Source organism: Bufo bufo, chromosome 3 (genome assembly GCF_905171765.1).
Source record: "Bufo bufo chromosome 3, aBufBuf1.1, whole genome shotgun sequence".
Taxonomy (NCBI): Eukaryota; Metazoa; Chordata; class Amphibia; order Anura; family Bufonidae; genus Bufo; species Bufo bufo.
In genome coordinates this window covers 562310633-562326680 of record NC_053391.1, presented here as the reverse complement: position 1 = coordinate 562326680, position 16048 = coordinate 562310633, and the positions used below count along the sequence as shown (strand labels likewise).

Below are 16048 nucleotides of genomic sequence, written 5' to 3'. Positions count from 1 at the left end.
TCCAGAGGATAGATCATCAGTTAAAACTAAGTGCAGAACCCCTTTAAATGTCCACGATCAGCATTGCTGCCGATTGTGGACATTAGCCGCGGGTGTCTGCTATAAGAAAGCAGGCCACCCGCGGCTATGGCACCCGCTACGCTCAGGAGCGGGCGCCATCTTTAAAGCCGTACTATTATGGCGCTGGTCAGGAAAGGGTTAAAGGGGTTTTCCAGTTACAAAAATAATAAATTCCAGCTTTGAACTTCACTGCATTATAGAAATCAGTTCATTAAGTTCAGAGTGCATTTTGACTCATCCAGCGCAACTGTGACCCACACCATGTGTTTACATCCAAGGGCGAGACTCATGGGAAGTGTTTATAGCATCAGGTCTCTGCCTCTCCTTCCAGCTGGAACATCACAGATCCAAGCAAGCTGGCAGCCTATTATTCACTTCCGTGCAGAGAATACTAATTAAGCTGTGTGGGATATGGGTTGGGGTCCTCTTCCAGCACATAGACTTTTACTAAAGAAACTACTTACCAGGTCTTTCAACCACATACCTTTTGTATGGCAGGCAGAAGAGTTACCATTACATTACAGACCTGCCCTTTTGAAAGGGTTGAATTTTCTGTGCTTAAAAAGCTATTCTCTTTAAGGCGTAATGCTAAATAAATAGTATACCAAGTATGTTACAAGAACTTTAATGTTTTTTGTATGGGTATTTTTAGAAATGTGTGACCATAAAAAGAAAAAAAGCTGGAAAAGAAACATTCTATTTTTTCTGCAATAATGTCTACTATAAACTAACTAATAGGTAAGTTTTACTGTACACTTTTACTATTAAGATTTTACAGGTATCAGTGATATTTGAACCTTAGACCTTCTGTGCAGTTGCCAGCTGCCTTACCCACTCCTCTATAGAAAACCTCTGCTGTGGGAGAAGGGATTTTTTTTGTGTCTTATAGCATTACTGTTTTTTTTAAAGGAGTTTTCCGAGATTAATACCGATTACCTATCCACTGAATAGGTCATCAGTACCTGATCGGTGGGGGTCCAACACCTGGGAACCCCACTGATCAGCTGTTCGAGAAGGGAGTGGCGCTCACAGTAGAGCCGTGGCCTTCTCACTGCTTTCCCTAGGCCAGTGATGACACTTTCATTGGTCACATGGCCTAAACACAGCTCAGCCCCATAGATGTGAATGGGGCTGAGCTGTGATACCAAGCACAGTCGCTATACAATGTACAGCGTTGTGCTTGCTAAGCTGCGAGAAGGAAGCAGCACTCATAGCAGCACCGGTGCCTTCTAAAACAGCTGAAAGAGCGTGAGGACAAGCGATGGCATAGCGATCGTTACTCCCCATGTTGCTGAGGAGATCGCTGCTATTACATGCAACAGTCTCCTCAGCAAGCAAGCAGGAGATAGGTGATTGTCGGGAGGGAACCGTTCCCTCCTGACTGTGTGATCAGGGTGTCTAATGTACCCTTTACAAGCCTTGCTACACCTCAGATGTAGAAGTGAGGTCATCGGGATAGGGAACCAAGACAGGCTAAAATGGCATGTGACCATGATGGAGTACAGGAAAACAAAGCATTACAGATAAATTACTATTAGGCCTCATGCACACGACCGTTGTTTGGGTCCGCATCTGAGCCACAGTTTTGGCGGCTCGGATGAGGACACATTCACTTCAATCGGGCCGCAAAAGATGCGGACAGCACTCAGTGTGCTGTCCGCATCTGTGGCTCCGCTAAAAAAATATAACATGTCCTATTCTTGTCCGCGCTTTTTCGGACAAGAATAGGCATTTATATTGCCGGCGCCCGTTCTGCAAATTGCAGAAGGCAACAAGGGAGGCTTCAGTTTTTTGCAGATCCGCGGTTTGCGGACCGCAAAAAAACAGCACGGCCGTGTGCGTGAGGCCTTAGTAAGTGATAACGTGCTGTTACAATCAACTGATGTTATACTGAATACTTTCCTCACAACACTATGTATCTATCAGCTCAGCGCCGCCAGATCTATACAACATGCTGCCTGCAGATTTCATTGTATTTACTGGCGATAGTTCCTCTTTAACAGCAATTAGGGATATGCTTACCAACAGCCACCATAGGCCAGAAACAATAGTTACTTCTATGTGAGTTTTCTAGACATGCTCTTTGACCTGTGCAGAGGTCATTGTTCAAGGAAAGATCATTTAAACTTTGACAATCGCCTATTGTGAATAGTAGATACTGTTCAGAGGTGGCGAGATCTGTATTTACATGCAGGAATCGCCTCCACTGTACGAGCGATCGCCACTGCAATCGCTCATCCCATACGGATTCATTGTTTCTGGCAAGAGGATGCCTGGTAACAGCACGATCTGCTGCCCATAGACTAAGATTCTGGTTTCAGCAAAAACTATTATTTCATCTGATGAAGTAGAGTTTGTTCCCGATAATCTGCCAGTTAACAGCCCCGTGTAAAGGAACATTAAAGTGACAAAAGAGGTAAAAAGTGAGCACTATTATAATTTATTATAATATAGATATAGTGACATGGAAAATTAACCAAAAATTCTTTAAAAAGTTTAAAAAGCTCTGGTGAGCATGATCAACGATATTAAACCAGGCATATTGCCTGGCTGAGTAAAACTATATATTTATTTTGCATACATTCTCAAATAATGGGTCGATATATTAAAGAGGTTGTGCATAGTTTTTAACTAGCTGATAGCTGGGGTCCGACCTCTGGATACAGCTACGAATACAATGTTTTTAGGGAAAAGTTTATTTGTACAGTGTAGAAATGTTAAGGGTTAAATCTGTGTTTTAAGCTAGTTTCAGACAAGCGTATTCATTCCGGGAAACACGCTCCATGTGCGAGTAGCATTTCCTGGCCTGAGTGCTGATCTTGTGATGTGAATGCGCAACATTATAATGATTTATGATGTTGTGTATTCCAGTCTCACTGACGATCTACTGAACTGTAGTCAATGCATTATGTGATAACAGTTCCGCAGATCAGCAATAAGACTAGAATTCACAACAGTATTATAAGGTTTCGAGTTCATTTCACAGGAGCAGAGTTCAGGCTGGGAAATTATCCCACATGGAGTGCATTTCCCAGAGTGAATACACCTGTCTGAAAAGAACCTTAAGGTGATAATGCACTGATGGGGAGAAAATACAGCAGTGTCCCAAGTAAATGTCATGATATATCATTTAAAAAAGTGTGGTCATTCATATTAAAATAATGCCATATGGATAAGCATGAGAAGCTCGTACGCCGGGATGTCACGATACTACACATCATTGCTAGGAGTGGCTTTTGCACTCTACAACCTTTTATCTTTTCTGCATATAATACCTCATATTTGCATATAACAGGTCCGGCAGCATTCTTACCTCCCAGTACTTGGTCTTGTTAACGCCTTCAGCATAAGCCCGAGCAAAGTTGCTCTCGCTGTTTAGGGCCGTGATTGCTGCACTGAACTGAGACATGGGATGCAGATTGGTGGGAAAGTTGTCAAGCATTGTTACAACGTGGGAAGGTAGAGCAGCTCGCTTTGCCCACTCTTTAGAAAGCCAGTTAACCTGTCAAACAGAGCAGAAGCAATAGAGACATGAAAATAAATAAAACTTGTATAATATATTCCTATTTCAAAAAGATGAAAATGGTAATCTTTCAGGTTTAGGGCTTATGTACACGACCATAGGTATTTTGCTGTCTGCAAAAAATACGGAAGCTGCCCGTGTGCCTTCCGCAATTTGCGGAACGGAAGGCCCATTGTAGAAATGCCAATTCTTGTCCGCAAAACGGACAAGAATAGGACATGCTATATTTTTTTTGCGGGGCCACGGAACGGAGCAAAGGAGTGCTGTCCGCATCTTTTGCGGCCCCATTGAAGTGAATGGGTCTGCACCCGAGCCGCAAAAAATGCGGCTCGGATGCGGACCACAACAACGGTCGTGTGCATGAGGCCTAATGGTTATTTGTGGAACTACCATAGAAATGATTGGAGAGAGCTGCACAAGTGCAGCGAGCTCTCCATTCACGATGGCCTCTGAGGTGGGACCCAAACCTATTGGACATTTATGGTTACAAGTAACCAGATGTGAATACCGCTTTAACTATAAACCTGAACCAATGATCCTGTCTAACCATGTTCACAAGACAAACTGCAGCAGTACTAGTGTGACGGCCAGATGGAGTTCCCATTCATGGCATGGTGTCAGCAGATGAGGTTTCTCCTGGAAGCTTACCTGTTCTTGTGAGGGAACCTCCCCTGTGACCAAGAGCCAGAAAAGTCCTTCAGGTAGTGGCTCTTCACCTCCTGGTGCCTTGGGCAGCAGCTTCTGGCATTCAGGGATGCTGTAACCACGGAAGCGGATGCCCTGGAAACAAATACAAAAGTAGTTAGTTAAAGTTATAGTAAAACAAGCATGTTACCTGCGTTGTCCATAAACTTACCTCATCAGGATCAAGCACAGATGTTTCATAGACTAATCCTTTCATGCCCCTCATGCCTCCATATACCTAGAGAAGAGATACAGCATGACTCTTAAGAGGGTGGACAGGTTTCTTTTTACTATTCAATTCAGCAAAACTATAAAATGTAAAAGATCCACAATGTATATGCCAAACGTATGTGTTAAAGGGGTTTTCAAAGGTCTGGAAAAAATTGGCCACAGGCAGGAAATGCAGAAAAATGTAAAACCCCTTATACACGTGAAATCATTAATGTTATCTTATTCTCATTATACGCCCTGCCGTTTCAGCGTTACTCACAAGGATTTGTTTAGATAGACACGTTAATGCATATATTAGGGTTTTTTACCGTTTTATGGCATTTCAACCTTGGCTGAATTTTCTGATTTTGGAAAACTCCTTTAAAGGGTTTCTATCACTTGGTTTCACATATTTAGGTGTCAGACACTAGCGATCCGCTAGTGTCTGCTCTAACAAACCATCCTAATATGATAGGTTTTGGGGCAGCCGTTTTGCTAAAATAACAACTTATATCTATATGCTAATGAGCCTCTAGGTGCTATGGGGGCGTCATTAGCACCTAGAGGCTCCGTCTACCTTCCTAAACTGCCGCCGCCCAGCGCGTCCCTCCAGCCCGCCCATCTCCTGCTGAATGCGATCCTCTCTGTGCGCGTCTCTGTTCTGCGCATGCGCAGTGAATGTCTGACCGCTTCCCTGCTCAGACATCTCCACTGCGCCTGTTCCTCGAAGCACTATGATGTCATCGGCGCAGGCGCAGTGGAGATGTCTGACCAGGGAAGCGGTCAGACATTCACTGCGCATGCGCAAAACAGAGACGCGCACGGAGAGGATCGCATTCAGCAGGAGATGGGCGGGCTGGAGGGACGCGCTGGGCGGCGACAGTTTAGGAAGGTAGACGGAGCCTCTAGGTGCTAATGATGCCCCCATAGCACCTAGAGGCTCATTAGCATAGATATAAGTTGTTATTTTAGCAAAACGGCTGCCCCAAAACCTATCATATTAGGATGGTTTGTTAGAGCAGACACTAGCGGATCGCTAGTGTCTGACACCTAAATATGTCAAACGAAGTGATAGAAGTGTTTCAAAACTTTTAAAGGGTTTCTAAGAATGATGCTGTCCCAGGTGACTGCTCTGTGCAATATGTTTTACTACAAGGCATCCATTAGCCTAAAATTAAAGGCGTTACCAGCGGAAAGTATTTATCGACTATCCACAGGACGGGTGAAAAATATTGGATTGCTGGAGATCTGACTGCTAGGACCCAGAGTGATCCAAGAACAGAAGGAGCGGTAGTATGTGTCACTCAAATGGATGCAGAAACCCGCCATGGCCACTTTACAGAGCTGTGTAGCTCCGATACCCGTTTCTCACACTGGAACTAGTAAAAACAGCTGACCGAGTTGGGAGTCGGACCCCTCGACGATCCGATAACGATTAACCTATCCTAAATAGGTTATGAAAAACCCCTTTAAGGCAATGCAGATATTTTTCTGCCCTCTCTTACCATATCAACGGTGATTTGGCCAATAACAGTCTTCCCATGCTGTTGTTTAAAGTTCTTGATTCTTGCCTGTTCTTTGGGAATGAGGTCTGACAGGACATCTTTTAGGTTCTTTACAAGACAAAAAAAAAAAAAAAAGTTAGGAGACACTAGGCAGCAGATCCTCAATAAATAACGTGCCCAAAATCATTCCAAAAAGGAGAGAAAAGAGCCAGAGCTTACCGTGGAGGAGCTGGCATGGCGAGCCGCGATCAGCACACAAGGGGAGTTCTGTTTGGAGAAGAAAGAAGAGATTGTGCCCATTATTCAGTTGTTTGGACAGCAGAGAAGGAAAATAACTTGCCGTTGCCTGCCAATGTGAATATAAAAAGCAGTCTAGGAAACCCGAGGGAAAGGAATGGCTCTCACACACCGATATGTAATGATTCTCTGGGGGTTAGCAATACCTGATCAGCTGCAGCATTTCCCAGTCTCCAATTTCAACCAAACAATACAGATTTCAAAGATCAGCTTTGGGGCTCATAGGAGGAAACATAAGCTGGAGGCAACGCAGGTAACCATAGGAAGATATGTATAGGGTTTACCTTCCATCACACACACAAGGCAAACATAACATGAGACCAGTAGACGAGTTGAGCCCTTGTCAAATCTTGTTTTGGCCCTATGCTTGGCATGTACGCCAGGAAAACTCATGGTGAACACATGCCAAATGTATCCATAGACCCTGACTCATGTTTAAACCGTGCCCTTTTGGCATACGTCAGGCTGGAATTAGTTACCAGATTTACTTATCCTATAGCTGGTGTAGAACAGGCTGTCCCTGTATACCAATGCTAGACCAACTATAGGTTGGCTTACTGAGACAATTTTACACCAGTTACAAATTAGGCCACACCCCTTCACAGTGAAGCCACAGCCCATTTTTACAGTATTGAGGGGGGGGGGGGGGGGGCAATTGTAGGCAGATTCTAGGCACAGACACGGTAGCCTAGTAGACTATGTTATTCCATATAAATGTATACAGTAAAAAAAAAAAAAAATGAAGGCCCCTCTACATGTATAGCACTTACGTTTACCAAATCTCACAGGAACAGCTCGCCTTCTGATTGGACAGCGTCACGGCCAGGGACGAGACGCCCACTGAGAAGAGCAGAGGTCTCCTCCTCCCTGTACCGATGCTAGTAATTAGCATATCAGACTCAAGAATAGAGGGCCACGCAGCGCAAAAGAGGGAAGCGCAGCACAGCGCAAAGGAGGGAACAATTTCTTAAAAAACTGCATCTGCTCAAGGAAAACTATGATATAAAAGGTATGGATTTTAGAAAAAAAAGTTGCTCTGAAATTGCTGCGTTTTGGATGTGGTAAAAACGAAAGAGTGCAGTTTTTGCAAAAACAAATGTGCGTTAAGGGTCCATTCACATGTCCGTAGTATATTGCGGATCCGCAATACATCCGCCTGGCACCCCCATAGAACTGCCTATTCTTGTCTGCAATTGCGGACAAGAATAGGACATGTTCTATTTTTTTCAGGAGCCGCGGACTGGAAGATCGGGGCCAAGCTCCGGAAATGCGGATAGCACATAGTGTGCTGTCCGCATCCATTCCTGCCCCGTAGAGAACAAATGGATCCACACCCGTTCCACAATTTGCAGAACAGATGCGGACCCATTCTACGGACGTGTGAATGGACCCTTATGCTGTATTCCTGTCCACTAAAGGAAAAAACTAAATCACAGACTACAAACTTGAATAAAATTACAAAACTGAGTTAGCCTACATGCACACGAACGTGGTTTGGTTCGCATCCGAGCCGCATTTCACTTCAACGGGGCTGCAAAAGATGCGGACAGCACTCCGTGTGCTAGACGCATCCGTTGCTCCGTTCCGTAGCCCCGCAAAAAAAAAAGAACATGTCCTATTCTTGTCTGTTTTGCGGACAAGGATAGGCATGGTTACAATAGATCAGCAAAAAAAAATTAAAAATGCCATACGGACGTCAACCTTTTTTTGCGGACCGCAAAACAAACGTTCGTGTACATGTAGGCTGAAATTGATATAAAATTCAAGTCTGCTGTGTTTTCCTTCGCTGGAAAAGCAGCATAAACGCAGATATGTGGATGCAAACATTGCATGCGGTGTTATGACGCTTTTTTTTTGCTTCATACAAAACACTGCACAGCAGGGATGTGCGGCAGAACCCCAAGGCCTCTTTCACACGAGCGATACGGATTGTGTCAGGATCTGTCCGGGGAAAAACTGATGGTTTCACATGCAAGTTCAATCAGCTTTTTCTGCAAATGCATTCTGTGCGCGCGTTTTTTCTGTCTGGATGCGTTTTTCATGTGTGTGAAGAAAAAACTAAATCTTCATCTACCAACCATCCGTGAAAAACACACTGCATCCGGATGCCTTGGGTTTTTCACACAAGCCCCATTCACTTCTATGGAGCCAAAGCCGCTTGAAAAACGCAGAATACATTAGATGCTGCGAGTTTTCCTGAACGCAAAGATGAGGTGTGAAAAACTAAATGAATGGATCAGGATTCAGTCCGGATGACATGTGTTCACTACACGCATCTGGATGGAAAACTCACTCGTGTGAAAGAGCCCTTAGGGTGGCTGCACACGTGCAGAAGTTCTTTTGGAGAGTTTTTATGCCGTTTCTTGGTTGGATTTTTCCGCAGATCTCACCATTCCATTGAAAAGGCAACAATTGACATGCTGCAGGTTTCAAAATCCGCCCAGCAGGTCAATTGCTGCGCCTGAGAAAAAAAAAGGCAGAGTGTACATGAGATTTGTCTGATCTCATACACTTTGCTGGTACCGTATTACGTTTTCCCACGTGTAATCTGCACTGTGTATTTGGCTGTAAGGAAAGCATTTCCTATGGACAGTGAGTTCACAGCAATTTTTTTGTAGTGTGACCTATATAGCCTCAGACTAGCACAGGGTAAGTATTGAAAAGACTAAGGCCCCTTTCACACGGGCGAGATTTCCACACAGGTGCAATGCATGAGGTGAACGCATTGCACCCGCACTGAATCCGGACCTATTAATTTCTATGGGGCTGTGCACATGAGCGGTGATTTTCACGCATCACTTGTGCGTTGCGTGAAAACCGCAGCATGCTCTATATTGTGCGTTTTTCACGCAACGCAGGCCCCATAGAAGTGAATGGGGCCACGTGAAAATCGCAAGCATCCGCAAGCAAGTGCAGATGCGGTGCGATTTTCACGCATGGTTGCTAGGAGATGATCGGGGTGGGGACCCGATCTTTATTATTTTCCCTTATAACATGGTAAAAAAATTAATAATATATTATACATTTAACTCACCTGATCCACTTGTTCGCGCAGCCCGGCTTCTCTTCTGTCTTTGATGACCTGGGAGGAAAAGGACATTTGGTGACGTCACCATGGTGATGGATCATGTGATGAACCATGTAATGAGCGCAGTGACATCACCAAAGGTCCTTTTCCTCCCAGGTCAAAGAAGACAGAAGACTAGCCGGGCAGTGCGAACAAGTGTATCAGGCGAGTTAAATTTATTTAAAAAAAATTTTTTAACCCCTCCAGCCCTATTGTACTAAGCATTCTGTATTAAGAATGCTATTATTTTCCCTTATAACCATGTTATAAGGGAAAATAATAAAATCTACACAACACCGATCCCAAACTTCTGTGAAGAAGTCCGGCTGCGGGTCTGGGTAACAAACATGTCGATTTTTCTCACGCGAGAAAACGCATTAAAAACGCTTTGCACTCGCACGGGGGGGGGGGAAATAAATAAAAAATTTAAAAAATGAAAATATTAAAATAACCGCACATTTTCGCAATGGCATCTGCATCCTATCCGCCCTCACACGCGACGCCTGTGTGAAGGAGCCCTAAGAGCACGACCATTTGGTTAATGGCGGTGCAGTATTGAGGTTAAGGGCTCATGCACATGCCCGTAGTTGTTGTCATCCATATGCCCGTTCAGCGGCCATGGGGGGGGAATATATAGACCATGTCCTATTCTTGTTCGTTTTGCGGACAAGGATAGGACATTTGTGTAGGAGTGAAAAAAAAAATGTCTGCAGGCTCTCGGCCTGTAGCCACGATTTGCAGATCTGCAATATGCGGACCGCAAAAATGGCAGCCCAAAGGCTGTGTTCACATAGGCAGCAAGCTGATCCGGCACAAATGCCAAAAACTGTTGCATATAACAGTTTTTGTCAGGCCGAAACTTGGCATTTATGACGAAAAGCGGCCGGACCACCACTGGACCTCAGTACAGTCAATGGGATCCAGCAATGCCTGAATCCACCAGGCTGCTCTCTGCCAGATGTTGCTGTAAATGTGAACCTGGCCCTAAAGTGCGCTCATTAACACTACAGAGCAATTAGACAGTGCCCGCTGCAGCTCGTGCAGCCACAGCGTGTGGTCAAACCCTAACCAGAAAATTTATCGGATTTTGTCAAGTTTAAAGGGGCATTCCCAATTTCCCATATAATGACATAACGATATATCACTAGAATATACCATCACTTCATGATTGGTGGTGGAGGGGGCATCAGACCTCTGCTGACTGAACGAATCATGGGATCAAGTGTGAAAAGGAGTGCAGGGAAAAGCTGGAGAACCCCTTAATTTGTAAAGGTGGGAGGCAGGAATTTTTAGACCTGTACCCTTCACTATGGCAAACCATTAGTGTGGCGCCCTGATTTAACCTCTCCACAATGTGATTAACACTAATCAGGTCATTTTGGAGAATATACGAACCAACGTCTCATTGCAATGGCTGGGAATCATGTTATTCTGGTGCAACATTCACATTTAGAAAACCAATGAAGGTGTATTCCCATGGCTGGAAGCGTGCTGCATTGCAACCCCTTGGAAAAACAGTGAAAAGTGTTTTTTTTTTTGTTTTTTTTACCATGCCCCAAAATACCCGCCTGCGTGATTGCACCTTTTGAATATAGCCAATTTCAGGTGCAACCCTGACACATTGCCTAGAGCCCTACGCCTAGCAGGGACATGGTACTGAGTGGACAGTAAAAGGCACCTGAAATACCACATGCTCTCCAAAAACCCAACCATCAGGCTTAGCAAAGGTCTGGTTTTATCTACAATAGACAGGAGCGCTATAGCTCATCACACACCCAAACCAGCAACGTCTCCTGACCCTTGTCACACAGCATACCAACAGCACAATGATACTATACAAGGGCAAATAATCTTATCTACAGTCAAGGCAAAAATCAATGCAAGCAAACCCACGTAGGAGAAGCTTGTGTTAGACACTGATAAATAGCACTGCATCCCATAAATCCCAAATGGTGCGGAAAATAGACTATATTCCACATTCTTCTAAATTTCACCTCAATTTTTGATGCAATTCAGCAGGTCTTTTCATAAAGGTTCATTCACACGACCGTATGGTCTGCAATGCACGGGCACCGGCTGTGTGAATCCCGTATTGCGGTGTGGACCCATTGACTAAAACAGGTCCGCGATCCGGAAAATACGGCAAAAGATTGGACATGTTCTATCTTTTGCGGTGTAGAAGCACAGACCTGAAAGCTACCGATCGGTGCCTCTGCAAAAGATAGGACATGCCCTACCTTTTGAGGATCATGGACCCATACAAATCAATTGGTCCATATCCGCAGCAAGGTATTTTGAAATTCGTTCACGCTTAGTTTACTGGTAAAAGGTGAATTGCGTTATGGATTCCGCTACCACGGACCAGAACGCAATTTTATTATGGAATGCATAACGGAATGCCTTTAGAGGTATTCCGCCACAATAGAAGTCTATGGGCTGCAAAACAGATCCGTCCCGTCTCAGTTATGCAGGAGAGGACTCCAGCATAATGTAAACCGGATGGATCAGTTATGCAGCCCATAGACTTCTATTATGACGGAATGAATAACGCAATGCCTCTAAAGGCATTTCATAATAGAATTGTGTTATGGTCCGTGGTAACAAAATCCAGAACGCAATTCACCTTTTACCAGTAAACGAAGCATGAACGGATTTCAAAATATGAAATTCGCTCATCTCTAGTAATATCATTAGAGGCAGGAATAGAAGAAAATTTATCTGCAGTAAAGTGATCTGTATAAACCAAGAAGTGGCGCCAATTATTAGACATAGTGGCCAGTGTGAAACTGTTGGATTTTATCTTTTTTGTTTAAATATATGGAATACATGAAAAATTACAAACTATCAAAAATTCTTTAAAAATGTTAAACAGTGTTCAGCACTGTAAGGCCTCTTTCACACGGGCGTCGCGTGTGAGGGCCAGATAGGATGCGGGTGGGTCGGGGGAAGATGTGCGATTTTTCCACGTGACTGCAAAGCATTTTAATGTGTTTTTCACGCGCGTGAGAAAAATCGGCATGTTTGGTACCCAGACCCGAACTTCTTCACATACAAGAATGCTTAGTAAAATTTCCATTGAGGGGTTAAAAATAATAAACAACTTTAACTCACCCCATCCACTTGGTCACGTAGCGGATCTCCTCTTCTTTCTTCGGGACCTTTGATGACGTCACTGCACTCATCACATGGTCCATGACCATGTGACGGACCATGGTTATAAGGGAAAATAATAAAGATCGGGTCCCCATCCCGATAGTCTCCTTAGTAACCATGCGTGAAAAAAAATAATAATAAAAAAAAAAATAATAATAATAATAAATCGCACCTCATCCGCACTTGCTTGCGGATGCTTGCGATTTTCACTCGGCCCCATTCACTTCTATGGGACCTGCATTGCGTGGAAGGCAGAGGCTTACGCCCAGCAGTTTGTTCGGTGACGTCTTCGGCTCTGATGGACGGGCTTTAGCACTGCCCTAAAGCCTGCCCATCAGTGCTGGTGATGTCACCAGGCTCACTGCAGGGCAGAAGCCTCTGCCTGGTAGCCCTAAGGAGAGCCCAGTACGTCACCGGTACTCCACAAAATGCCCTTGCCCTGGAGAGCATGAACTGCTCCGATGCTCAAGTCAGGGGGGCTGCCTGGGTGAAAGAGGACCTTTCACCTGGATATCTATAACCTAATTATTATACTACCTTATAGTGCGTCCCCCAGTGATGTCTTGGCAAAAACTTTTTCCTAAAGAACCCCCCCCGTTCGTCCGCTGTGGTCCCTGTATCTTTTGGCACATCATATGCTAATGAGGCAGCTTGGTTATACTAGGCGTGGACTTGAAGTTCTCCTGGGCGCGGTTATCTTCTCCCTGGATGCGAGCATCCAATCAGAGCGCCCCACTCTTAGCCAGGGAGAAGGAGATAAAGTTCTCGCAAGAACATATACGGAACCATTCATTTCAATGGGTCCGCGAAAAAAAAAAAAATTTAAATAAAACCACACACTGAAGTTACTCCGCGAGTCCGTATGTTTCTGTATTTTAAGCGGACCTCAAAATACATACGGTTGTGTGCATGAGGCCTAAAGCTGATATTTTAACTTGCTCCAAAGTGCTAAACAATTAATTTTCAAATAAAGGAATTGTCCAGTTTCAGGAAACCTGACAACACTTAGGGACCAGCGTAAAATAAAGAACCGATCAGTACTTACTAGGGATCGACCGATTATCGGTTTTACCGATATTATCGGCCGATATTGAGGATTTTGAACGTTATCGGTATCGGCATCTATTTTGCCGATATACCGATAACGTATGGGGAACACAGAACGCGCTGCTCTCAGCGCTCCCTCCGCAGCACAGGGGAGAAGGAAGCAGTGTCTCCTCCCCCTGTGATGCTGCTGCCGCCAATGGCAGGAGAGGAGACAAGAGGAGGGGAGGGGCTGTGGCCGCTGCGCCACCAATGAAGATGAGTCTTTCATTAATTCATATACAGGAGGCGGGAGCTGGCTGCAGAATCACATAGCCGGCTCCCAACCTCTATGAACGGCAGCTGCGGTCCGCGGTAGTTAACCCCTTAGGTGCCGCGGATCGCAGCTACCGCTCATAGAGGTCGGGAGCCGGCTATGTGACTCTGCAGCCAGCTCCCGCCTCCTGTATATGAAAGACTTACATTACTCTTACCGGTAATCGTTTTTTCCCTTTAGCCTCCACAACGGCAGTAAACATGGAGATTATCCCGCCTTCTCAGGGACAGGAAAACAGCTTTGTGGACCAGCCCATATAAGGCCCCCTCCCTCTTACCTCTCCAGTTAGTAACCTAGTACTCAGAGATAAATGCAAGGAAGGTTTAATAAAGAACAAAAGTAACAAATATCAGAGCCAGTCTGCTCTAACTTAGAAGAACATATATATTTCATCAATAGAATATATAAGTATGAATACGTATTAAATAATGTATATCTAAATATAGTAGATTTTTTTTTTTTTTTTTTTTTGGGGGGGGAATTCCTCCTGCCGTTGTGGAGGCTAAAGGGAAAAAACGATTACCGGTAAGAGTAATGTAAGTCTTTTCCCTACGCCTCCACAACGGCAGTAAACATGGAGGAAGTAACATAGGATAATAGCCTAGGGTGGGACAACTGCAGATAGGACTCTCCGCCCAAAGGCTAAATCCCTATTTGCAGAAACATCTAACTTGTAATGTCTAAAAAATGTACATGGATTGGACCATGTGGCTGCACGGCAGATGTCCTCTAAGGAAGCTGAAGCACCCTCGGCCCAGGATGTGGCTAGGGCCCTGGTAGAGTGAGCTTTGAGAAACGGTGGAGGAGGAACACCCTCTGTCTGGTAGGCTAGATAGATACAGGACTTGATCCATCTTGATATTGAAGTTTTGCTGGCAGCTTTCCCCTTCAACATGCCCAGGTATTGAATTAGAAGTTGATTAGTCTTCCTAATCTCCTTAGTGGCTTCCAGGTATTGGAGGACACATCTCCTGACGTCCAGATTATGAAAAAGTCTCTCTTTTTCGTTCTTTGCCTGAGAACAAAAGGAGGGAAGGATAATTTCCTGTTGGCAGTGGAATTTAGAGACTACTTTTGGGAGGAATTCAGGAGCATGTTTTAGTGTGATCCTGTCGTCAGAAACGGAAAGGTATGGAGGCAGGATAGAAAAGGCTTGTATTTCGCCTACCCTTCTGGCCGTAGTGATGGCTAGCAGGAATGATGTCTTAAGAGTAAGAATTCTTAAGAGTATATCTGTAATAGGCTCAAATGGAGGGTACATAAGCTTGGACAGTACCAAGCTTAAGTCCCAGGGAGGCACTAGGGATCTTAACCTAGGACGAATCCTGATGGCCGCCTTAAAAAACCTTTTTATTATTTCCATGTTAGCCAGTTTACAGTCCATAAATACACTCAAGGCTGCTATCTGAACCTTCAAAGTACTTACTGCGAGGCCTTTATCCAACCCTGCTTGGAGAAAGTCCAGTATGAGGGACATCTGAGGTTCTCCTGATGGGTCGTATTTATCTTCCCCGAAGAGTAGAAAGGATTTCCAGGCCCTCAGATATATTTTCGAGGTGACTGGTTTCCTACTAAGAAGTAAGGTGGAGATCACTTTCCTAGAGAAACCTTTGTTCCTCAGAATGTTTCTTTCAGCCTCCAGGCCGTCAGACGGAGTTGGGCGACTTGAGGATGAGAGACCGGACCCTGAAGTAGAAGGTCTGGGCGAGGAGGGAGGATCCAGAATTCTTCTCCTGCCAGAATCTTAAGGATCGGAAACCATGATCTGCGGGGCCAAAATGGAGTGATCAGGATGATTCGTACTCTTTCTTCTAAAATCTTTGCTATGACCCGCTGTATGAGGGAGAATGGTGGGAATGCATATAACAGGATTGGCGGCCAGGGTACCGAGAGCGCATCCACCTTTAAGGGTTGATCTTCTACCGCCAGAGAGTAGAAATTCGGAACCTGTCTGTTTTTTCTCCTGGCGAACAGGTCGATCTTCGGCGTTCCCCACCTGGAACAGATCTGCTTGAATACCTGAGGGTTTAGCATCCACTCTCCTGCGTTTAGCTGGTCCCGGCTGAGGAAGTCCGCCACCTGATTCTCTTTTCCTCTCACATGTGCTGCTGAAAGGGACTGAATATTCTTTTCTGCCCAACTGAAGATTTTTGTCACCACCAGGGCTAGCGACAGGCTTCTTGTGCCGC

General features: G+C 44.8%; 1 protein-coding gene across 1 annotated transcript in view; it reads right to left on the bottom strand.

Annotated features, from left to right (window-relative positions):
* Positions 1-16048, bottom strand: part of CS (citrate synthase) — a 50871-nt gene that overhangs the window by 21270 nt on the left and 13553 nt on the right. Inside the window, exons 2-6 of the mRNA XM_040425553.1 lie at positions 6202-6249; positions 5983-6090; positions 4440-4505; positions 4232-4363; positions 3374-3562 (exon numbers count right to left, since the gene is read on the bottom strand). Coding sequence (XP_040281487.1) covers positions 3374-3562; positions 4232-4363; positions 4440-4505; positions 5983-6090; positions 6202-6249 — 543 coding nt within the window. The remainder of the gene's footprint in view (positions 1-3373; positions 3563-4231; positions 4364-4439; positions 4506-5982; positions 6091-6201; positions 6250-16048) is intronic.